Source organism: Pyxicephalus adspersus, chromosome 8 (genome assembly GCF_032062135.1).
Source record: "Pyxicephalus adspersus chromosome 8, UCB_Pads_2.0, whole genome shotgun sequence".
NCBI classification, from domain to species: Eukaryota; Metazoa; Chordata; class Amphibia; order Anura; family Pyxicephalidae; genus Pyxicephalus; species Pyxicephalus adspersus.
In genome coordinates, this window is record NC_092865.1 from 68,133,343 (window position 1) to 68,159,100 (window position 25,758).

The 25,758-nt window shown below is 37.2% G+C and overlaps 1 protein-coding gene across 1 annotated transcript in view; it reads right to left on the bottom strand.

The window, feature by feature from the left end:
- Positions 1–24,666, bottom strand: part of NUP210 (nucleoporin 210) — a 39,824-nt gene extending 15,158 nt beyond the window's left edge. Inside the window, exons 1-24 of the mRNA XM_072421233.1 lie at positions 24,602–24,666; positions 20,583–20,719; positions 19,286–19,417; positions 19,109–19,205; positions 17,353–17,503; positions 16,323–16,455; positions 15,371–15,535; positions 14,768–14,830; positions 13,254–13,360; positions 12,788–12,928; positions 11,923–12,060; positions 11,226–11,381; positions 9,813–10,002; positions 9,002–9,153; positions 8,545–8,673; positions 7,034–7,161; positions 6,820–6,955; positions 6,103–6,165; positions 5,162–5,341; positions 4,851–4,931; positions 2,769–2,900; positions 1,603–1,761; positions 787–878; positions 640–674 (exon numbers count right to left, since the gene is read on the bottom strand). Coding sequence (XP_072277334.1) covers positions 640–674; positions 787–878; positions 1,603–1,761; positions 2,769–2,900; positions 4,851–4,931; positions 5,162–5,341; positions 6,103–6,165; positions 6,820–6,955; positions 7,034–7,161; positions 8,545–8,673; positions 9,002–9,153; positions 9,813–10,002; positions 11,226–11,381; positions 11,923–12,060; positions 12,788–12,928; positions 13,254–13,360; positions 14,768–14,830; positions 15,371–15,535; positions 16,323–16,455; positions 17,353–17,503; positions 19,109–19,205; positions 19,286–19,417; positions 20,583–20,719; positions 24,602–24,666 — 2,962 coding nt within the window. The remainder of the gene's footprint in view (positions 1–639; positions 675–786; positions 879–1,602; positions 1,762–2,768; positions 2,901–4,850; positions 4,932–5,161; positions 5,342–6,102; positions 6,166–6,819; positions 6,956–7,033; positions 7,162–8,544; positions 8,674–9,001; positions 9,154–9,812; positions 10,003–11,225; positions 11,382–11,922; positions 12,061–12,787; positions 12,929–13,253; positions 13,361–14,767; positions 14,831–15,370; positions 15,536–16,322; positions 16,456–17,352; positions 17,504–19,108; positions 19,206–19,285; positions 19,418–20,582; positions 20,720–24,601) is intronic.
- Positions 24,667–25,758: the final 1,092 nt, after the last annotated feature.

Consider the following 25,758-nt stretch of genomic DNA (forward strand, 5'->3'; position numbering starts at 1 on the left):
GAATGGCACATGAGTGATCAGAAGGGGAATACCGGTATGAATGGCACATGAGTGATCAGAAGGGGAATAATCTTTCAGAATCTTTTTTTCTAGATTTTCCTCCTTTAAAATTGGATGCGTCTTATATTCCGGAGCGTCTTATACGGCGAAAAATACGGTACTATTACTGCTAAGCATAATGACACACATGGGGAAAAAAGCTGTACAGGGTACTGTAAAATATATTCATGAACAGAGTAAAAATCCTGACATACATTTTATCCAATTCCAAAAATCATTAAAGATAAAGTATAATTCAGGACAAATCCTAATTTCCAAGCGACCATAGTAAGTGGTTAACAGGACACCATGTGTACCTACCCCAGACCAATGAATTACTACTATTCTCAAGCTGGGTTACATGATGTAGAATGCAAGGAAAACCAGTACTTTGGGATAGTTTGTTAGTAACCCTTCAAAAAGTAGCTCTGAATGAGGAATCTTCACAATTACTATATTTGGCAATATTGGTATTGAATACTAATAATGTCGTCTAATAAAGCCAGAATTAACAACTGTCGAGGGAATGGGGATACTGAAAATAAGTATATATGTTGCTGAGGGGATTGTTGCATTATAAATTTAAAGTTATGTATTCACCTAGCACCAATCCTTTGATTTGGAGAACAGGCTGTCTTAAAGAACAGGTGCCAATATGGTCCAAAGTGAGGTACACTCAAAAAGTATATTTGTGCCAAAAGTAATAACGTTGAAAAAAAAAAAATTCAGGATTAGTAGTTCTATTACCTATTAGTCTGCAGCCTCAGCTTTGCGTTAGGGGACATCAATATCTGCTCAGCCTCCACATCGGGGCTTATTAAATGAAATCTTTCAAACACCTGAAATATATAATTTCCTTGCAAAGTTGAGCATAAAAAATGAATACATAATAATATCTTAAAATCATCCAACAATGAAATAGATTAAATGCATATTACAATATATACATATATGTAATGTATAATTTGTATTTTTAAAAGTATGCACCCCCTACAGTCATTTAAGAATAAAAGAAATACTAAAGTAAATTGCAATATACCACATATACCAACCTTACAAAATAGATTAGAAATAGAAAAGAGATTTGAAACAAAAATGTTTTGACAAATAATGAATTCTTAAACATTTCTTTGAACTTTCATGGTTTTAAAAACTTCATGTGCAAAGGTGCTACTGGCATGCAAGTATTACTAATCTGATACTAATAAAGAGACAGTGGAATTTAAAGCGGAGTTTCTGCATTATGTCAGGTACTTAAAGGATACTCAAACTGCTGCAATATTTAATAACCCATGGGTTGGATTTAGGACACAAAAATAGTACTGAACAGCAATGCATTCAATAAATGTTAATACGAACACCTAGTAGTCACAGGCTGCAGTGTCTTCGATTGCACAATGTAGCTATAGGGCTGTGTGTATGTGAACCACTTTCAGGAAAAGCCATTTTCAAGAGATATTAGAGAGCATAGGCAGATTTTTAGGACACTGTTTAAGCACAATTAACATTGGTTAATAAACATTTTTCTATCAAACAGTTGAAGGTAAAATGATGCAAATATACCTCAATCTGAATCTCATCAGACAGTTCATGTGCCTGGCCATAGAACTGCTTTGCCAGGGGCTCAGTGACTCGAACAGTCACTTTGAGTCCAGTTTTTCCTTTCATTTTGGCATAAACATTCATTGCAAAGTTGTACTGTCCAGGAAGTTCAACAGACACCTGTGATGAGAGACCAACAAAGGATGACTTTTTGAACTTTATAACTGTAATCAAACAGCAGATTGTCTGTGTTAATGTGCACAAAATAAAAATACATTTAAAACACAGCAAGCTAGGATACAATTAAAGATCCAAGCAGATAAAAACGTTCATTTAACTTTCATTTTTTATTGCCGAGTGCGCGTGTGTGCAAAAAAAAATTCACTTTGTGTGTACCACATGCCACTACATACCCAGATGCTATGTTAAGTACATCATACTGTCTTCTAAAATGAGCAGAGCTATGGGTGTTTATTGAATTTTGCTTATTTTTCAAAAATATACTGATTAAGTTATTGACTACAAGCTGCAATAAAATTAAAAACTTTTGGCATTAGACTTTACTGCTCTGCTAAATATAAAAAAAATACAATAATTGGGGCCATTGAGTTAATGGGTTTTTTTTGTCCCTTAAATGTGACGGGATGATAAACAGAGAGACTCTCAAGGTAGAAGGTCTATTATTAAAAGAAGATTTGTATTTAAATAATTTTAATTAGTTTTCACTGATCAAACTTAGTTTAAAGTAGATCAAAGTTTAAGTTTGAATTGCATTATAAAACAAGAGTTTAGTTATTCTCTGCCTTTACAAATTCGTAGTATCTTTTCCCTAAGGGTTCAAAATGACAAGATGGCACATTTAGTTCCATCTATAGTAACAGTTACAGAAAAAAGTAGCAACATCAGAGTACTGGGAGCATTTAGTGAACAGGCTTTATTTATAATATGGTAATTTTCCGAATTTAATCCGTGCAAAATGGAACAAAGTAATTGGATTTCACCTTGCATTATCAACCTACAGTTTTAGCTATAAATCTTAATATCTTATCCCAATGTTGCCTACTCAGCCATTTCCAAAGAGTTCTTTTTTTATACTGGGTTATTAGGACTGTTGTTAAGAAATCACGCTAGGTCTTTGAAGGTCTTTTTTTTTTTTTTTTTAGAGCAAGATAATAGTAGAACCTTACCTCATCGTGTCGGCTCTTCACTTCTATGATATCCCGTTTTACTACAGACCATTGGAATACAAGCCCAGGAACAGCATTACCAAATGAGAAAGGTGTTTGGTTGCTAGATATTCCCATTACATAAACTGGCATCTGTTGGAAAATAACATGTTTGAAAATGATTATCTAAAGGTTCATAAAAGCCATTTAAAGTTCACAGATGGACAACACTAAAAAGAGTTTACATTTTTAAACAAACCTTTAAATAAAAAAATAGTAACAAATGTGGTGCAGCTCAAGCAGATCTTTTTCACAATTTTTGGGACTGCCCCCTAATAAACGTTTCTGGAGACAAATTGCCGCTACATCCAAATGCAGCTGGTCAGCTATCTGCCCTATTTTATTATTTGGTATGGTAGGCGGAGACGGTACTTTCTACTCCTGTGGTACTAAATTATTGTTACTCCTTTTATTTGCAGTAGGAAGGAAATCTATTCTCCACTGCTGGATATCCGCTGACCCCACCTCCAGCATTTGTTCAAAATGAAATAGGTTGAGGCCTCCAACTCCAAAAAAAATTCACAAAAAAAAAAAAAAATCACTATTTTTCAAAACTTGGGAGAGTTTTATTGTAACCTTAAAAGCAGTCACTAAGACTCAACTCTACAACTGTTTCAACCAAACTACCTGGAACCTTACCAGAATATTAGGTGACCCCCCAATTAATCTCCTTACATAGAGTGCTACAAACCAAATTTCCCACCAACCTCCAGATCCACCATCATCAGGGCAAAATCTTTCTTCCCCCTACCTACCTACCTACTTTACTAAACCACTCCTAATCAGAGACACTTCACACTGCTGGCAAACAATAGTTTGACACTGTTATTGTACTCAAAGTTCTTTTTATTGTTTCACTTAGTTGGATATAAATGTGTTCAGCTGTCAATTTTGGGTATTTGTGCACACTATCAAATTGTTTGCTCAGCCTGTAAAACCTTTGCCATTTTGTTGGTAATGTATTTGTTTTGTTATTCCTGAATACTGATGTAACTCAACAAAAAAAAATTAAAAAAAAAAAGAAAAAAAAAAAAGCAAGCAACAGTAAATACCTACTATATGAATTTAAAATGTCGACATTTAAAGTCAAATCACTTAATTATGTGTCTTTCTTTGATTTAGTTTTATTTTACTGCTGGGGTCTGTCCTTACCTTACTTAATGGCTAAACTACTGTAAGTCACAAAAAGAAAAAAATGGGGTATCAAAAGACAATTAAGCCAGAGAAAAACAGAAGCTTGTGGTGTCTAATTATTTTAAGGACTTTTATGTGCCAATGCACCTTGCTGCCTTTCAAACCACATCTGTGCTAGCTATGCACCAGGCTGCCCTTTGCACCAAATATAACACCCAAAGCACCTGGCTGCTCTTTGTTCCTCATCTGGGCTATCAAGATGGCTATCAAGCCTGGGCGCATCAGGCTGCGCTTTGTCCCCCCCATTGTCATGAAGACCCGCACACCCTTTTGTGTGACACCATGCTTCCATCTTTCTTCTCTGTTGGGAAAAAAGTTCCATAATACCCATCTTTGCATATGAAGTGTCAAGATTTGTCTCACTCCTCTGGGTGGAAAGGATTAAGTTAATGAGTTCTGCTGTGTCCAGGGGTGCAGTCATTGTTGTCACCTAGGATTACTTCCTGTCCTGAGCACTAGGGGGCACTTTGCAGGCATCAAAAATGACTGAAAACAGCTCTAAAAACACCTGTCCAGACATTTTTAGGCAGTTGTAATCTCTTTCCATTGAAGTCTGTAGAGGCAGCAGCTGCCCACAGAAGCAAGGAGCTTCTGGAACACTGCAAGATAATGCCGCCGCCTCCTGTCACCTGCACAATGAATGGACTTTAATGTTACCTATTTTTTAAAGACATTTTATAGCATTAAAAAAGCTACAAAAAGTCTGTTTTTACACGGGTCTGAATATGCCCTTAGTATTTTGAAAGTTCACTGAGTGGCTTTTTAAATGAAATTTAATGAAAAGAAAAAAATTACAGGCCATCAATCTTATCTATAGTGCCAGTCAAAAAAAACTCTGCAATGACTCACCTGTGTTCCACCTTTCATTCTTGTGATTGGTGCGTGAATTCGAACAGCTTTCAGTTGGATTACTTCAACCTCCACCTTATCCTGAAATATAGGAAATTGGTCAATATAACACTCTTCTTGGCACATTTAGCCTAAAAGAAAAATAATCTATCATTGTACTGCTTCAAACTTTTCACTATGAATTTGTTGCCTTGACACATCATTTGCCTGATCTTAATAATCACCCCAAATTCCAATTTAATATTTCTCATGATATGATTTTTTATACAGAAGTATACAAAATATCAAAATGATTAACAACAACTTAATACCTCAGCCACAATAGCCATTTTTCCAGATTCTGCATCAATAGTCAGTATAGCTCCAGTCACCGAAACATTGCCGACTGCTTCACCTTTTACAAGACCATTAGTGCTCACAGATGCAACTTTCTCATTCGGGATGGTAAACATGATGTTTGATTGTGGATGTGGGCCACCTTCTGATGTTATCTAAAAAAGATAAAGGAAAATATAGTATACCATAAAGATTTATTAAATCAATAACACCTAAAAAAAAAAAAAAAAAAAAAAAAAAAAAAAAAAAAAAGCAAAACAACATAACACTAGCAGCACAGGAACATTATTCAGAGACTACATCCTCCTTATCTTAGCATTTCTAGGTTAGCACTGTGGGCCCTTTGCAGTAATTTGGATTCTGGATTCATGTATACTAATACATAGTTTATGTGTTCTCTCTCTGCTATGTGGTGTGCTGTAAGTGCCCCTACTGTATTCACCCAAAACTTTTTAATTGGCTAATCAACATCTATGCGACATGTGTATGTCCAAAACACAGTGATGTGAACATTACTTTTTAAACCTATAAAGTATTGTGGCAGTGCAGTATGAAAATAAACATATACACGTTATATCACTTCCTAAAATTCAAATACGAACAGCTATGTCTAAAACCTGAAGCAAAAAGGCACTGATGACCACTCCAATTTCTCTTTTCTATAGAAATAGTAATGCCTCGGATTTGCCTTTTTTCTTTGCACAACTTTAATTAGTCCCATTTTTGTAAATCAGACAAATGTTCTCAATAAATCCCACAGTACAAATAATTCTGTCACACAGATAGACACAATATTCATAATTAGACAGCTTGATATGGTTATGGTTGTTAGGGGCACCCTGGAATTAGCTTTTTGTACTATGTATTAAGCTGAAATGCATATAATATGTATTGTCTAACAGTAAATAATGCTCACCTGCATTGAAGCACCAATAAGAAGTGTAAGCCTCCGAGGAAGGAGTCGGAAAGGGGGGAACACCTGTCGAACAGTAAGAAATAATAGCAGAACATTAGTGATTATAGCCAATGTATTGAACCCACTGCATTTACTACTCTCCTAAACTTATAATTATTAAGGATGGCTGGCATAAATCTAATTTTGCTGAACTATGTCTCAATTTTTTTTCTAATATACATATATATATATATATATATATATATATATATATATATATACTGTTTTATTATGGGTTTCCTACGGTACTCAATTTTCCTCCCACATCCCAAAAAACATGCAGTAAGATTAATTGGTTTCGCACCAGACTGACCTTAGACTGTCTTACAGACATATGACTAAATGTGGTCACAAAATGGCTAAAATAAGTACTTAAAAGGACAAAGAGATCAGGATTATTATATACCTAAAAATAACACAAGTATGTATATTTATTACCTATAAAAAAAGTTTTATGACTCCACACTGTGAAAATGTCAACTGTAAAATAAAGTCTCCTAGATTGTAAGGAGCAGGGTCCTCTCCTCCTGTGTCTCTGTCTGTATATGTCTGTCATTTGCAACCCCTATATATTGTACAGCACTATATAAATCCTGTTTAATAATAGTAATATTAATAATAATAAAGTGTAAGGTGGTGCCCCTTTGTGATTCACTGCTGGGTAAAACTTTAACTTACCTCAAGTGATCTTGGTGAAGAATCAATTCTTATACCAGCTTTGTCTGTGACAGATGCAGTGAGACTTGTCTGTCCTAAAGCCAAACCATGGACAGCAAAGACAGCTGTAAATTCATCAACCTTCTCATTTAGAGTTCTGTAAGATAAAATTAACATTTAATGTCTATGTTCACACTACATAAATTATAAACATATAAAAAGTATATCAACTCACCTAACTGACACAATGTGTGATGAAGATCCAAGATCCAAATTCATATAGACAAAATATTTAACATGAAATGGTTTTTTGGAAGAATCCAGTACCCTTACATAAGCTTTTACTGACTTTCCAATTTCAACCTGTAAAGAAACAAAAACAGCTGTTTAACTACAACTTTTATACCTCAAGTCGCGTACACACATGCAATTTTCACGATCCTTTCCAACGACAAAGGACTACACGATGCATGAACGGTGCTGTACATACAGCACCGTTCTGCTCTATGGAGAGGGGGAGAGCGATGGAGCGGCAACCTGCTGCGCGCTCCCCCCCTTCCCTTGCTTTAGGATCGGTCGTCGTTCATCGTCCGTGGATCCGCCAGGACGGTCGTTCGGACGATGGACGACACCGACTGTACACACGCCAGATTTCCACCCGATGCCGATTATCGGGCGAGAAAAATCTGACGTGTGTATGCAGCTTTACTTTTACCCTTCCCTTCAAAAAATGAATTACAATATTAGAGCGACATGATCTCTAGTTTGGAATGGTCTTCTAAAGGCGCACAGCCATTCGATATGGAGAATTTTTTTTTTTTTAACTAGCATAAATTCACAGTGTGCCTATAACCACTGACTGCTAAAGTAATACTTGGCTTAAGTGACAGAGTCATAGCAATTCCCAAATAAATAAATAAAGCCAATAAATAACCCAATAAGTTGGGTCAGGAATACCTGTGGGTTAATAAAATAAGCTTCTATGTTGTTATAAACTGAGTAATTTCCAGGCTGATAGTTCTGATCATACTATTAGAGTACTAATAAATGTATGGGATTTGTGCTTACTTGGGGAAATACAGTACATTATTTATTGTCTTATCTAATGATTGAGCATTAGTATTTTGTAATAATTTACTGTGCTGAATAAACACTATGGGCCAGATTTAATAAAGCTTTCGAAGACTGGAGAAGATACACTATAAATAGGTGAGCATAGGTTATCTAGCAAACCTGGAATGGATCTGGTCCAGGAATGAAAACATTTGCCAATAACAAATTACTTTATAGAAACCCATACCAAGTTTGCTGTATCACCCAGGTTCAACCATGAAAGTTTATTTTCTACCAGTATTGGAGAGCTTAAGCAAATCAAGCTTTATGTAACAATATGATGTTAAGTGTGATCAGTTTAACCTTCACTAGCAATATTTTAGGTACCTGCAATTTTTTAACATATTTTAAATGTTAGTGCATTACAGTACCTAATAAGAGCAAGATCTACTCTAATTAAGTTTGGCACGCAACTGTGCTATTTAGTTTGTCATATACTAAAATGAAAGCAAATGCAGGCACGGTAAAAAGGTATAATTTGCATTACATATAAGCAATAAATCATAAGGTGCAAATTTGCATGATTTGCAAATCAAATAAAATATAGTTATGAGACAAATATGTACCTGTATCACAAGGTTAGAAATTAAAATCCTATAAAACAGGTCTGGGATAGAAATATTTTTTTTTTACCTTATCCACCATTCTGACTTCCACCTGCAGAATATCAGATACATGTACATGGACTATAGCCGGTGCTGGAAAAGGCAGACAAAGATCATAAACCATGATGGATATCGTCCCTGGATGAAGAGGATACACCTAGAACAGAAGACGCATATTTGATATTTTTAGTCAGCAAGTAACATGGTTGAGGCTTTGATAAAATGCCCTGATTCTGCCAAGAGGTGTCAGATTTCCGGAAACAAGAAGTTTGATTTCCAGATATCTAGGTCTATTTTTTTACTTTTTTTTATTCTATATTTTTCTAAGTGTTTATTACCTCTGGCTAATTTAAAATATTTTTTTTTTATAAAACAGTTAAATGCTGGGTGTTTGCAATATATCCCTTTCATAGTAAATCTTACACCCAACTAGAAACAAATGTGGAGCAGGCTTTATAAAAAACAATAAGTCTTTTCTTCATTACACTTACCTTTAGAGGTAAATATGCAGCAATAACTATTTTGGCTTTTAGGTGTATATGACCATGTGTGTAGCTGACTAATACTGTTGTGTACCCTGCAGTCATTCCTTGTACAGTAATGCCACTACAGTAATCAACACTTGGATTGAGTCTATCTAGAAATCCAATGAAAGGAGAATAAATATTAACAAAATGAGAAACAATACTGATCAAAAAAAAATTTGCGTTTTTAAAAGAATCCTGTCAGGAAATTAATATGAACAATGGTTTGCTGACTTTTTACACATTTTGAAGTGCACGCACCAAGCCAGCATCTTCTGTTTGATCTGGATCAAGGACCTTCAAACAAAACTCCCATATTCCTAGTTGAATAGTGTCCATTTTAAGAACAATATAATATTAGTGTTGCTACTTTGCTAGTCACATATGCATTATACTGCAATCAAGGAAAGGCCCATCACAGTTTCACAATTCCATAGATTTCCAGTCATGTAAACCAGACGTCCCCAACCCAGTCCGTCTGACAGGCGAGCTGCGGTTCAGGCCGGTGCACTCACCAGCGGGGTCAGGTGAAGGACCCCGCTTGGGGGGGGCACATCTGAACATAACCCATCCACTCTCCCATTGCAGGATCAGACCTGTGATGAGAGAGTGGGCAGGTTCTGGCATCATGACGTCACTCTGGAGAAAGCGACCATGCATTTAGTGCTCCACAACCTGCAAAAGGTTGGGGACCACTGATGTAAACTACATACACAGAAAAACAAAAATAAACAACAGAACTCAGCAAATCAACAGTGAGGAGAGGGCTTACCTGGCAGTATTTTGAAAATTTCAGGAGTCTCCATTTCCACAGCCAAATCAAAGTGCGAGCAGTCACTCAATGACACTACCTCATCATTGAGGAGACCAAATATCCTTAATGGCAGTTCTAACTTGTTTCCTATACGGGCTTCAACTTGACAAGGAGTGAATTCCATACCAGTGGGCTCAATAACAAACACCTAAAATCAAATATTTAAATAAAAAAATAGAAATGTTAGGCTCACTGTTGCTTAAAACACAAGGTAACTGTCAAACAGAGATAAATAAAACAATTCTTGTTCAGCTACATAGTTACCATTGTATTGCTGCCCTATCATCCCCTCAGTTGTAGCCAACACAAAAATAATGTTGGATAAGGTTATAGCTTTACCAGGGTGAAGAGGTCACCTCCCTTTTAGGAGACTTTAGACCTGTCTGTTGAGTACTTAGGCACATAATACTTATGGTACCCTTAATAGTAGGAGATTACACAAGGCCCCATATTCAGACCCAATTGTGATGGCTACAAAAAAAAGGAAGGAGCAGTGGGGGAGCGATACTAAGGTAAATGTTTATGGGTCAGGGAGAGGGCCTAGAAAGAGATGTAGTCATTTTACCCTGATGTTAATAAAGAGAAAGGATACGGCTAACATCAATGTCTGTGTACATTTTCATTTCTGTGATTCAAAATACTACAGCAAGATACAGCCACGAACTTGCAGAAAGAAGCCAGAGGTTTTTCTGATGCCAGGTTTTTCTCAAATTCACCTAGACATAGTAGTAGGAGCACGATACACACTTTTACCAAACACTTGTATGATATTGGCAGGTACTAAACACAATACCTCAGGTGCCTTCTTGTGGAGGAACAATAACATGTTAAAGCTCAAAACATGTAACCTACTTGTCTATCAAATCCAATGGTCTTGAAGAAGTGGTTCACTAAGGTTGAGCTATGTTTTGTAATTTATTAAGGCTAAACCAAAGTGAACAACTCTCAAATATTTGCATGGTGGCTCAGTAGTTAGCACTCTGGCCTTTGCAGCGCTGGGTCTCAGGTTAGAATCAGTACACTACCTGCATGGAGTTTGCAGGTTTCCCCATGTTTGTGTATATTGCCTCCCATTGTGAGTCCCTTTGCAGGATAGTTAGTGATATGACTATGGACTTTGTTCAGTGCTGCGTAATATGTCGGTGCTATATAAATAGTGTGTAAAAAAAAAAAGAAAAAACATTCTATGATGATCTTTACCCTCATAGCACAAATAAATGGCACAGATTCCTGTCAATACACAAAAGGCCTTGTACCAAAAGATAAGGCTAATCATTAATAAACTGGATATAAATATGCATAGCAACAAAACTACAATCTAATAAAGTAAAGGGCTGAGTATTACATTTCAGTATTTAATTACTGACTCACCTTCATCTCTCCAAAATGTAAAGAATTTTGCACATCACGAGCTCGTATAACACTAACACCGATGTCATCTCCAGTTTTCATCAACCCTTTGACAGTTATTGTAGCCACAGCAGTATTTGATGAGGACCAGGTGAAATTACCACTTCCACCTTGTACCTTAAATACACAATTTTAGATATATTTGGAGTCATAATAGTAAGAATACTAGATCTTGTAAAATGCTTTTTATCCACCAACTGCAACTGAAGTCAGAATAAATTACCTGAACCAAAGCCCTGCACAAATATATCTGCACATAGAGTGCTACATATAAAGCCTCTAAAATCATAGGCATACTATACTTCAGAACCAATCACATTTGGCCATTCATTCGTTTTAGGTTTACATTTTATAAGCTGCTAACCAAAACAGACACATCCAGTGCAGTGATACACAAGATACTTTAGTGCAATACTATGTGTTGTGTGTGCTGCAATGCATCTATGTTGAGTTAATAAGCTGGGATCCCACTGACAATGAATGACATCACACTGCACTTAACATGCATTACCTTGTGTTGTGATATTGCTTGTGAGTGCGCTCAGGTGTGAACAGGCACTGACATTATTTTTGATAACATGAAAAATGTATCTATATTTTGCTATACAAACAAAATTGCTGATAAAACTTAGACTTTACTAAAGAGCACTTATATTACCTGTATAGTGTACTGATAAGCTCCTGGCTTGGGCTGCCAGGGAAAAGTAAGAATTTTGGGTGATAGTGTAATCGGGTTATAGATTTCCACCTCTTGCTGGTTCCTGACTGGACTTGCAAGCACATGAACACCTCCATCCTGCAAAAAAAAAAATATGAAGGTTATGCAAATTAAATACCTTCTGTTGGAAGAAAACCAAACACACCATTTAAGTTTTAGATAAAAGTGTTGGAAAATTACTCAATGTATGATACAATATAATTCCCAAGGCAAGTTTTGAGAATGTGTTGCCAAAAAAGTATAAAAGTGACATTCTTAGATCAGGCTTTAGCTATGGTAGCATCTTAAACAAGACTTTGCCTTATTCAGTCTTGTTATTCTACAGCTGAATTCAAGCAAAGCTCTGAGTAAAATGATACATCAATACATTTAATTTTCTACATGCAAATGCACCTGGTGTCAGTCTTTTAGAGTTTCTGTACAGCAGACTCACAAAAAAGTAGAAATACTGAAACTTGCCTACCCATCTCTTTCTATCTCCTAAAAGCCTCACTACTTACTTACTGTTCCATATCCCCCCTGCTATTCTGCGCTGCTTCCCCACCTCTTAGATTGTAAGCTCTTCGGGGCAGGATCCTCTCCTCTTCCTATGTCACGGTCTCATTTGCAACCCCTATTTAATATACAGTGCTGTGTATGATGTTGGCTGTATATAAGTTACTGTTTATTATTAATATTAATTACAAATCACTTTTGGCAGACCTTAAAATACAATATTTTTTATAGAACCATAAGTGTTAAAGCATATTACCTAAAACTTCACTTTACAAAACAAACAATGGAACAGACAACTAGGTATACTTACTTCATCTACCATACACCTTAAAGCTGCGTCAATTATTGTCTGACCACTTTTCAATGTCTTCACATAATGGTACGACCCATTCAATGAACTTTCTAGCACCTCAAAGTATTCGTTAGGTATCTGCGCCTCAATACGTATATTCTGAAATCAAATACATTTATTGAAAGACCATAAACATTATCAACAAGATAAAATGTACATGGGCAATGTATGACTGTCAATCATCATTGCAAGCAACTAATCTCTTCTGAAGAGGTCATGCCTTTGTCTGGAAAAAAATGGAATATATGTTAATAGGGGTGTGGTACCAGATCTCAGATGACTTGATTATTATTGTTATTCTATCTTATAGCTTAAGAGAGTACAAGAAGAGTATAGGTTAAAAGTTTCAAAATAATGTAAACCAATATATAAATGAAAGCACTAAGGAAAGGCATCAGATAAAAAATATTTTTCACCTACTCACCTCAGATAAATAGACCTTGTTGCTGGATTTGTCGTACACATCAATGGTTATTTGATAGTATCTTCCAGTTTCAAGAACCCATTGATCTCCAGGGTATACAGAAAATCCTTTAACATTCAATAAAAAATACTCCGGATAAAAAACAAAACATGAAGAAAGAAATAGCAAAGCAAAAACATAAAGTTAATCCTACAATTAACCAGATTTGCCCCTCAGCTTTGTTAGAGGTATAGATAGGATCACTAAAGTATAAACCAGTGTCCTGTAACCTGTTTTTTTTTTTTTTTTTATACCCTGTAACACCTTTTCTACCCACTTCAATGATCTTGATTTCTTTGATCTCACAGGGCTCAATAAGCCATATTATGACTTTGCCTCTGCAGCCCTAAATGCTATTTCTGAACTTGCTAGCCCTGTTACCCATAAAATAGAAAAACATAGTGAAAATGGGGTCACCCTGACTATTGCTTTCCACCCAACAGGTTAAGTGTATACTCATTTCATTTGCAGTTAAAATAGAACATGTCCTATGCTATCCAGTGCTCTAATGTCACTATTTTCTCAGAGTGGAAAAAGTTCTCACCCCTACCTACTGTCAAAAACAAACAAACAAATGGACATACACTCAGTTTAACAAAAGCCCACTTTTCAATATTTATACAAAATTCTCCCCAGAAATTTCTTTAGGCTGGGTGGGAAGAAGCTGTAGGAGGGTGGCAGCCCCTGTATTGAGACCCAAGTTGTCAAAAACCACCCAAAAACTGCCAGGTGGTCACTGAAAAATGCCGGGTGATACACCCAGCTAAAAGGGTCTGGGGAGAACACTGTTTATAGGAACAATGATAGAACATTACTGACAACAATTGTCTAATATATTTTAAAAAATTACTGAACATATGAAGCAAAAAAATTAATTGCCTCACATGTACTTAGGACAGTGGTCGCCAATCTGTGGTCTGCAGTTCTGGCCAGTGTGCGGGAGAAGGACCCCGCTGGGGGCTCACCAGCCAGACTCGCATATGTTCCTGTACAGATTGTAGGTTCAGGGTGGTGGGCGGGTTGTGTATTTGGAGAGGCTCAGACCTGCGATAGGAGAGTGGGTGGGTTCTGGCATTACGATGTCACTTTGGGGGAAGTTTCTTCCCCCTTGAGTGACACACGGCTCCCCGTGCATGCACGGTCCGGAATACGTGCATTTAATGGTCCATAAGTCTGAAAGGGTTGGTGACCACCGATTTAGGAAACCTAAATGGCAACCCCTATCTGGGATGTGTTGCTATAAGAAAAGGTATATTTCCTGGTGCCTGCTGCATTCTTGGCTCCAGTCCTCTTACGTAAACTATCCACTGACTCTACTAGCTCAAAAGCAGACCCAGCTCCTATGTTTTCCCTGGAAGGCCTGGAGCTAAAAACCCCTATTTAATGTACAGGGCCCGATAATATTTTGGTACTTTATAATTACAGTCTAACAATAATTTAAACAAAGTATTCAAACTTTATAAAACAACAATTACCTAAATATCCAGGTTGCACCACAAATATTGTGCCATTTGGTAAACGAGAAGCGCCTTGCATTCGGATATTTAAAACAAAGCTTTAAGGAAATATAAGCCAATGGACAGTCTGAAGCGTTAGAAACATTTTACCTTATGAACAAAATATTAATTAAACACTGCTTAGCTTGTGTAAAAAATGCCCTTGTAAGCTTGTTATATATTCAAAAACAAAGTTACATAAATCTGCTTTTACAGATACAGTACTTTACTGGGAAGGAAATCTGGCCAGAACAGCTCAGTCATGTTTGTTTTGCAGAGTCACTGGAGTCGGGCCACAAAAATTATCAGCTCTCTTGTAAACACTTAGAGCAGATTGGCTTCCAGTTGGGCAGGCAAAACATTGCCAGCAAATTCACACAGGGCTCTTTGTCTGTTAATAGTTGGAGTGTTCAATCCAAGTGCCAAACAATGCAATATGTTTATTCTATGAACATAAACTGCTTGTAACCAACCACAATAAGAGCAGATTCTTGCTGCAGGTGGTCAGTGCAACCCTGTATCACCTAAATGACAATATCCACATCCTAATCTGAGCATGCATATGCACTAAAAATCTTGTAAGGATATTCTTATGGAGAAGCACTATGCTGGTTTGACCCTGTTGCACGGCTGTCACTTTTGATGTACTTTGGTCAAGTTTAGCCACCGGTTTTTCTTCATTGCCCCCTGGGGCAGGCACATGGTTCTGAAGTTGAAATGCATATTGTTCCGATGGCATCCGTATATCTAGGAAGATGCAATAAATAGGAAAGATGGTTAAAGAGATTAGAATAGGAGTTTCTGGAATAAGCCTTGGAGATCTTTTAGAAAGCCTGAGCAAGAATTAGCTGGTCACAGCAATTAGATTACTTTTTAATTCCTCCAATATAGTTTAAAAAGGCAAGCTAACTCCTCACTGAAAAAGAAAACCTTAAACTGAAAGATCAGAACTAGAACATACCTACTTACAATAAACTATTCTGCAAGTTATAAGGCAGACTAAAAAATTATTTCACTATAGAAGCCCTTATAATGCCACCTTTCATAATGGCAGCTTTTAAATGGATTGTAAATAATGAATATTAAAGGACAAGCTGACTGAGAATTCATAGATGAAGGCTTGCCGTCAACTTTTTTGTAAAACCACTAATACGTCCTTTTTTTCTTTCTTTATATTCATAATTTTGATTTATCCTTTATTTTTTCTTTTGAATACTTTTTATATTTATATATATATATATATATATATATATATATACACATATATACACACACACACATATATACATATACACACATTTATATCAGTCATACTGCCTTGGATTATTATTATTTATTCTGTTATAGATAACTATCAGATATTCATAAGTATAGACTTTAAAATAAAAAAAATGTAGTCTTTAATTGAGCACATGGCCTGAAAAATCATGTTATAGCCAAAATTAAATCCCAATCTTTTATCTAAAAAAATGTTTTTTTTTTGTTTTTTTTAGAGCATTAACAGTGCAAAGACAAGGGAACTATAAAAAGTTACCTGTGATTTTTCCTTGTTTGATTTTTTGCACTTTGTATTTTATAGATGATCCCACAAGCAAATAAATGTCATACGCAGGATCAAGCAGGATGTTCTCTAAAATAAGTAATCGAACCTCAGCTGGATTCACATTCTGTGGATAAAACAGAAATTAAAAACATCTAGTATTGTGGGAAAAAAATATTTTACCGTGAATAGGGTAAAAATGTATGAAAGCAACTCGCATTCATTTTCAATGCACCAGAAACAAGGTATGGATTGTTTATACAATATTACGACACCATATAGATGTTATTATTTTTTTTTATGTTATTGTTTTTAATATTTTATTTAATATTAACACTTTTTTATCTTCTAATAAATATAAAATAATCTGCAAAAGCTTACTTGTATGTGACAAGATATAAATTTCTTAACTCTATGGCATGGGTCGGCACACTGCGGGCTTTAGGCCAGATACGGCCTAGCCGGTAGTTCGTTCCGGCCTAACACCCCCTGGCCGATCTGGCCTAATCCCGGCTGGCAACCCGCGGCTCCGGATCTGCCAGGGGGCGTTAGGAACTACCGGAGCTACCTGCTTGCTGTTGCTCCCCTATTTACCGCAGCCGGTGTTGATATTCCGCCGGAGCGGTAAATAGAGACGGCTCCCTGAAGGGAAATCCCTCTCCTCCACAATGCATACGGAGGAGAGGGATTTTACTTCAGGGGGCGTTACCTGGTGGTGGGTAAGCCATTAGGCATAGTGGCCATATGCTCTATGGTATTTCTACTAAATGTCAGAAAAAACAGAAATATAAAAGGTTAAAAAAAAGGTTCCTAGCTATTGCAACAAAGGCCTAAAGCCTAGGCATAGAAATAAAACAGAATCATAGTTCTCACTCAAATAAAATGAATATTTGGATCCTAGCTCTATTCCATCTGTTCTCCTAGAGGAGTTATAGATCTTTGACAGTTTCATCTCTTTACAGAAAGTCTACATGAAACCAATAATTGTGATACAAAAGTAACAAATATTACACCATAGAATTACCTCATACACAGGTTCAAGCATTTTCGCTCGCAGTTTTGAGCTGCCAGTTTTCATCCCAGACACTAATATGGTGTCACCTTGCTTTGCAACTTTCTCCATTTCTGTGATATAGGATGGCGGTACATAGGTGGACTCCAAATACTTCAAAATTCTAAAATGCAGTAAATTATAGTAGAATTTAGTAAATCATATAATACAAAAAACATGTTATAAAAATGAAAATATATTTTTCCCTGCAAACCAACATTATTTACATGTGTTGCAGAAAAAACAAACAAAAAAAAGCAAAAAAAAAAAAAAGCAAAAGGCTTGACAAAAATGCTCTGCATCAATCTCCTTGTACATTATTGTTTGGACAGGGTCAATCACTACAGGTAGTTCCCTGGTTACATACAGATAAGGGCTGGAGTATGTGTAAGTCAGAACAGGTACATTATTTTTAGGTACATGCTGCCTAATATGTTTGTGTCAACATATTAGGCAGCATGGTGTCAGTTACTGTATAAAATCCTCACTGTGAATTAATCACAAACAAAGCAAAAAAAAAAAAAAAAATGGAGCATGGACATTCATTAACTTCTGAAGCAAGCTGTGCTTTGATATGCAAAAACAAACAACTGCAGAGTTTGTCTTGGTCATTTAAGAGTTACAAGAGGTTGTAGAAGAGATCACCCACAACCTCAGCTGTGTTTAGCAAAAGATTTTTCTGCAAGTCATGCAAACTGCCCCCTTCCCCCCCTAAAGCCTCAGCTCTGCACACAAGCGAGCAGGGAAGCCCTGTTGGTATCTAGGAGTCGTCTGTATGTCGGACTTCCTTAACCTGGGGACTACCTGTAGTAGACGGAGGCAAATATAATCTGTCCAGAACACAAAATACCCAACAAACACAACTCAAAGGCACTTCTGCAAAAATCATAGCTGTGTAATTATTATTATTGTTCTACATAATGTTTGTAGTTTCGGGTTTGATGAGTTATTGCTTCACTCTCTTCAGCTACTGTGCAATGTGTTCTATGGAGAGGGAAGGTGGAACTGCATAAAACAGTCCTCCTTAGCAATCAGTCAATAAGTGACTCGGTATGGCAGTGGATCACTAAACAATGTTGTTTGTCACTTATACTATTGCATGATTTTCACGTATCATGATAGATGCCTTGCAGCAACAAAAATGTAGAGTCCGCACAGGGCTCATTAGCTGTTTGTACTATCGAAGCCACTCACTTTAGTCAAATGCCAATTTTATTGATTTTTCTACAAAAAACAAAGATGGAAGCAGCCTTAAATATGTACAACACACAAGTTACAAAAAAAAAAAAATCATAGCAACCCATATGCCGAACAGTTTACTGCATTATGTGAACAGGAAACAGTGGCCATATGAAAGAGGAAGCAAAGTAAACCACAAAAAAAAGTTAAAACATGAATTTGTTTGAATCATATTGCATTTGATAAAACACTTTACTTCCGATAGAAAATGAAAATGTTTATCCCCAATGGGTGATCGATGATCTGTGAAATTATCCTCCTAGGGAACTCTAAAGTACTGACTACATGACTTACAGGATGTGTTTAATGACAACTGAAAAGGCATTAAACACAGAAACAAAAACAGTGATGCCCTTGGGTTGTCAAACCTATGTGCCTCTCAGCCTGAAAACACCTGAGAGAATTGCCACAAAAAGATTCAAAATATGTGATCATGCAAAATGTATGATTGCATGCAACAAATGTAGAATAAACAAGATTTCTCTCTTACCTTAACGTATTGTGTGAATCTGTGTAGCCATCCATTTCTGTATCTTTTATTACTGCCCAGTCAAAGGCTATTCCAGCTAAAGTGCTGAAAGTGTTACCTAGTTAAAGAGAACACGTGTATTAGGTTCGATTACAGGATTCCTAGTCATACATACCTAAGACAAAAGGAGGCTCTCACCTTCAGCATCTAAAGCTTGTATTATTAGCTTTAATGGGGAGTCATCCAGATAAAGTTCTCTTGTAGTCGATTCAATCTGAATCTCGTTAATTATGTCCACAATTGCATCGCACCGCAAAACCTGTCCAGTGTCTAGAAAACATCATCATACTATTCAGACAAATAAAGAAATCCGTGCAGAGAAACTACATCTGATTATTATACTTATAGTGCTACCATCTGTATTAATAAAATACTTTGAAACATCTATACAAAGCCAAAAACAAATATTCCTCAATTAATGACTAGGTTCCGTTCCTATGACCTGGTCATTAGACAAAATAATAGTTAGGTGTATACAGTAACAATAGGTTTTCAATGCCATCGCTGCAAATAACACTATATGAATGAAGCCTGAAAAAAGGTTGAAAGTTTAACCTGCCATCATTTTAAAGTGTGGATGTAGAAAAACCTAGGGGAAGTATCTAAAAGGTGTTTTAGACCTCTAACCTTTTACTACCTTGGATCTGATAAGTTAATATGTTTCTTACAACCTAAAAAAAAAAAAAAAAAAATACACCTGCTTCTTTTACAACAGGTAAACCCTCATACCAGAACTACAGTACAAGTGCACATTATCTACCCCCCACCCTGACGACAGTTATATACTTAACGACTAGCTTTGCATAGCCTCTGGCTAAAACTTCAGAAATAAAGAAGCAGTGACACATGTGCACCAGACCCTTTGTTTCAAAAGAAAAAAAAACAGCAAGTCAGACTGCAAATGGGCTATCTGCACAGCATGAAGAAAGTAGTAAAGTACAGACTTAGAGGCACCAGCTACTCAGTGATGGTCTGTAAATAGTGCTTTTGAAAGCAAGTACAAACTATGATCTTGTGTGTTGGGGAAGAAATAAGGGTTAAAAAATAAAAACTACAATAAAAGTGCACCATGCAAATGGCACCGTTTACTATAAATTTTTGTACATGGCACAGAAAGGCAGCTACCTGTTCCTTTTTTAATAGTATGGGCTGCATCACTTCCAGGAGCATTCAGGAAATGAGAAGTCATAAACCAGATCAATAATACGTGTTAACCATTACATATAGTTCTAATAGTCTAGATTTCTAAACTCTTGTATTTTATTGCAATAAGAATTTAGTTTAGTATAATTAACTGCTGCATTTCACAAAACCTCATCAGATCTTTGCACATACATCCAGTATACAGACTGACAGACAGTTTTTTATTTATAGAACTGTGCATCAGCATTTCTTAAGGAAGAATCCCCATTAGAAAAGAATTAACATGACTTACGTATATCTTCAGCAAAAATGATACTGGTAACCCTTGTAGGCTGATTTGTTCGTGTTTGTACTACAGCACGTTGTGAGCACGGCTTGTCATCGTTATTCAACATAATTATGCTTGCAACTTCAGGTCTAGTCGATGTCCTGTAAAGGAGAAAGGGAAAATAACAATTTTAAAAAATTACCACATTACCCTACCATTCTTTTGAATGTTTTTTAAAAGCACATTTTGTATTAGGGTTTGTGCAACAAAATAAAATGTATTTGCACAATTTCTGTATAACCTTATTTAGAGTTGGTCCTGATCTCTGCCATGCGCAGAAGGGGCATTTTTCCTCCTAGAGGAAAGAGATGGCGATCTTATGCATGCACAGCGAGATTGTCTCTTTTTTTTCCCCCTTCATAGCAGCTACATCACCTGATCTCACACCTGCGCAGTGCCAGATCAGGTGAGGAAGAAAGAAGACAGAAGATGGCGGCGCCCATCGCTTTCTCTGCACTGGGACGGAGAGGAATCCCAGATTCCTACCTAGATTCAAAACTAAACCCAGTGGCTCAGGGGTTAGCACTCCGGCCTTTGCAGCGCTAGGTCCCAGGTTCGATCCCCAGCCAGGACACTATCTGCATGGAGTTTGCAGGTTCTCCCCGTGTCTGCGTGGGTTTCCTCCAGGTACTCCGGTTTCCTCCCACATTCCAAAAAAAAAACATGCAGTTAGGTTAATTGGCTTCTCCCTAACAATTGACCTTAGACTACATTAATGACATATGACTATGGTAGGGACATTAGATTGTGAGCTCCTTTGAGGGACAGTTAGTGACACGACTATGGACTATGTACAGCGCTGCGTAATATGATGGAGCTATATAAATACTGTATAATAATAATAATAATAATGAGATGGTTTGGGATGAGTTGGACAGCAGAGTGAAGGGCAAAGCAGCTCAGCACCTTGAAGAGAACTCTATAACGACTGTTGGTAAACCATTCCAAGTGCTCAACCCAGAATTTTTTTTAAACTGGGTGGGAAGAAAGTGTAGGCGGGTGGCAGCCCCTGTATTGAGACCCAACTCATCAGTAACAACGCAAAAACAACCGGGTGGTTGCTGAAAAGTGCCAGGTGATGCGCTCGGCTAAAAAATGCTGGGGAGAACACTGCATTCCAGATGACCGCCCCACAAACATGATTGAGAGAATGCCAGAAGTGTGCAAAGCTGTCATCAAAGCAAAAAGTAGCTACTTTGAAGAATCTAAATTACACATATACTGCATTGTTTAAAACTTTTTCTGAGTTCTAAGTACTCTCAGCAACAGGAAAGACAAGGGCTTCAGATTGACCTTAAACAGTAGAATTAAAGCAGAACTAAACTAAAACAAGAAAAATTTACTTTAAACTTTTAAACACTTTAAGAAAAGGGTGTTGCACTCAAAAAAACAACAACATTTTGACTTTAATTGGAAAGGGTTGTCAACCCTTCTATGTAAAGTAAAAATGTTGGGTTTACGTACGTCTTAACCAGGTAAATCATGTTGAACTGTATAGCGATAAAAAGCAATGCAAGAAAAAAAAAGTCTCAGTGCTTACTAGACAAATGGGAAATATACTATTCAAAAGAAATCGCGGCCTGTATTTCCTGATCAATGCTAACAAAGATGGAATTTTAATTTTATAGATAAACACACATTTAAGGACCGGCCATGAGCCGCCTCCTCGATAAAATTATTAACTACTTAGGAATAATCCCTTGGCACAGACCAGCTGGCACAGAGTAAAAAGACTACACAGAAATCCTGATGTAATATTAGTCATCAGGCATCAAAGGAAATCTTCACAGACATTAGTTTATTTAAACAAAAAGCAATTTTTAATTAAAGGTTTATGGAAAGATAATAAAACTATAGGCTGCAACAAATATAATGCATGCTGCATTTACTCTTTTTTATAGGATTCTAACAGTCTGGGTTATACGATTTTATAATCCTCTAAAAATACTGTGGGATGAAATTACTGGGCAAAAAAAAGTTCTCTGGACAGAAAGCATGCAAGGAACGAACTGCTAACCCGCACGGAGGTTGTGGGATGTGGTTGCACTTGTGCTTGTGGTACGGCTGGCCTGGTGCCTGAACCCCAGATAGCCCTTGCTTAATTCGAGCTAACTTGGAGTTTACCCAAAACTGAATGAATGCAGAACATACAGAAAGATTGCTCTGGGGGTTTCACAAATCCTAAAGCTAGAACACAGAAAACAGGAGCAATCAGGGAAGAGTCAGGCAACGCTCATTTGGAGCAAGAAGAAGCACCAAGTCATTCTAGTAAAAAAAGTTTATATCGACATGCTCCCAACGCCATGTGACAACACTGGACCAATCACTGGCACAATTACCCAGTCACATGTTCCCTCATACTCAGAAGTAACAGTTTTTTTTGTTCAATTATACTTAAAAAGGAACGTTAGGGAAGAACTTTGGATCTAAAGTCTGACTTGAACGTAGGTGGGTGGTTATTGCATAAAGGGGCAGGCAATGGAATATATGAAAAAGCTGAACTGCGCATGCGCAGCGTCAGCTTTGGCTGCCGGGGAAACTTAGCATTCTCAGCTACCCTTGCATGTGTTAGGGATGGATGAACAGCCGAAGATTGTTGCTGGGCAGAAGGAAGAAAGATGGTGGCACCCAGGGAGAGAGACATAAGTAGATGCCACAGGGTTTAGTTCCACTTTAATGCAGAAAGGGACCGACAATGTCCTTTTTGCAATAGGCAATTGTACCTGACTGATCGTTGTATTTGTTCTTTCAAAATCACTGATCTGTGAATGTGCAAATGAATGTTGGCTACCAGTATACCCGGTACAGCCTGGCTTCCCTGCAGGTGCCGGGACTAAAAGATCTGCGCAATCATCCTGACCCAGCCAACGAAGATGGCTGAAGATTGAAAAGAATGAAAGAGATGACAGCGTCCACAACAGAACAGGGACCGGCGAGTGTAAATTGGGTTTATTTCCACTTTAAACGGAAAAAAGCGGGTTAGTATATTCGTGTGTGTCTGTGCATTAAACCAATCTGAAGGGGTTCCAATCTGGATCCTTCATGTTACACTAAAGACTGCAGCCAACAAGGATGGCTGTGGCGGGACCACAGGCGAGGCCTGGTGTTGGGAACCCTGCATTAAACTACTGAACTTAAAAAGCTTGTTGTGCTGCATTGCATTGACAAGGTGAGTCCAAGGTACTACTGAAACTGAATGGCAACCCACCATACAAACTGCAAGGTGTTGTTTTAACACATTCATTTCTGCACAGAACATGTGTTAACACGACACGCCAGTGGAATCAGACCCAACAAGTTTTCACATCCTGCACGTAAGGAACCTTCCTACTGCAGCCGCACACAGATCTCCAGCAATTAAAATTAAATGACACCACTCCCTACCGCACAGTTACAGGTGAACTTCAGACACATTCTTTTTTTAAAACTTGTCTAATAATTCTCCACCTGTCTGCCAATGCTGAATGGAAAACATAACTGACAATATGCAGCACAGTAAGTCATTCAGTTGTCCCCAAGGTGTCACAATACACCATCTGAACATTTGTGATGTACAAGGAATCTTTCTTCTGAATGTAACCCAATGGATATAAACATACAATGTATTAGATAATAAAAATCAAGCACACATCACACTGTTCTGGTAGACAAAAACTCCACGAAATCCATCATACATAAACAGAAACACAAACTGATATATCCTCCATGATTTCTTAAAGTGGACCTAAACCTAATATTTTTACTTTACATAGAAGGGTAGACAATGCTTCTAAATAAGGTAAAAAAGTTTTTTTGTTTTTTTAAGTGCAACATCTTTTTTATTTATTTTTTGCAGAACTGTGGTGCAGAGCCTCCCGGGATACCTACATCATGCATCCCAGGAGGCTCTGGCTGCTCCTTCTTCAGATGCCCCGGTCTCGGAAGTCACCAAGGGGAAAGAAATGCGGATCTCACACATGCATCCCCTTCACCCGATCTCACACCTGTGCAGTGCAAGATCGGGTGGCGTAGCAAGAAGACTGGGGGAGAAGGCAGAAGATGGCGGCATCTAACGCTTCCTCTATGCTGGAACAGAGAGGAATCCCAGGACAACATGGGACCAGCGCCATTGAGGGATCTGTGGGATTAAAGGTAAGTGTAACATTTAGTTGTTAGTTTAGTTCTGCCTTAACCCTTTGTGCAGGTTATGGAAAACAGAATCATGCGTTCATGTTTATTTCCTGTAAAACTCATCAATAACTGGAGTCCACATGCAATTATTTGATATATAAGACACCGTATTTTGACCTCAATGTTTTTAGATATATGTACTGAGTTACTGTATGTTAGTTTATTGTCTGTACCCTTTTCATGGCGTCATTTTCATTCAAATAAATATAAATTAAATTAGTGTTATATTCAATTCTGTACATCTTGGTATGCCATTATACATGTGGTGTATTTTTTTAATTATTCAGTTGTTATTAGTGAAGTTGGGTGGACCTCAATTTGTTGTGTCTAAAATACATATGTATTATAAAGGATTGATAGTTCAAAATACACCCTATTCAACTTATTCAATCATATACAAACTTCATGCATGTAATGTGTAAAGTTGGTTGGAGACAGAGAGCTGGGTGCATGGATCATCACCTATCTAATATGTGTGGGTTACTGTTTGTAAAACATGGCGAATGCAAGCATACCTCATTTAAGTAATTTGTGCAGGGCCCTGAATGCAAAGAGCTGGGGTGATGCATGCATTCATACAGTATATACTTCATCTATATGTGTGCAGATGTAAATAGAGCTGGGTCTTCACATATGTAATGTCTACAGGTTACTGTCTGTAAAGAACAGAAGGGTGAATGCATGCATCCCTCATCTATGTGTGGGTTACTGGATACATCATCCTCATCCATGTAATGTGTATGGGTTATAGTATGGAGAGTGTGTGCTGATTGTATGCATATGTCACCTATGTAATATGTTTGGGTTACTGGAGACAGCAACCTGGGTGGATGTATCCTCAATGTGATGTCTACAGCAGCTTTTTTCTACCTTTTTATACAAGGCAACCCTTGAAATAGCTTTTAGGTAATCAGTCTTCTATAATTACTATATCCACAGCTCACAGTACATTAGTATAGTGGTCAGTGGC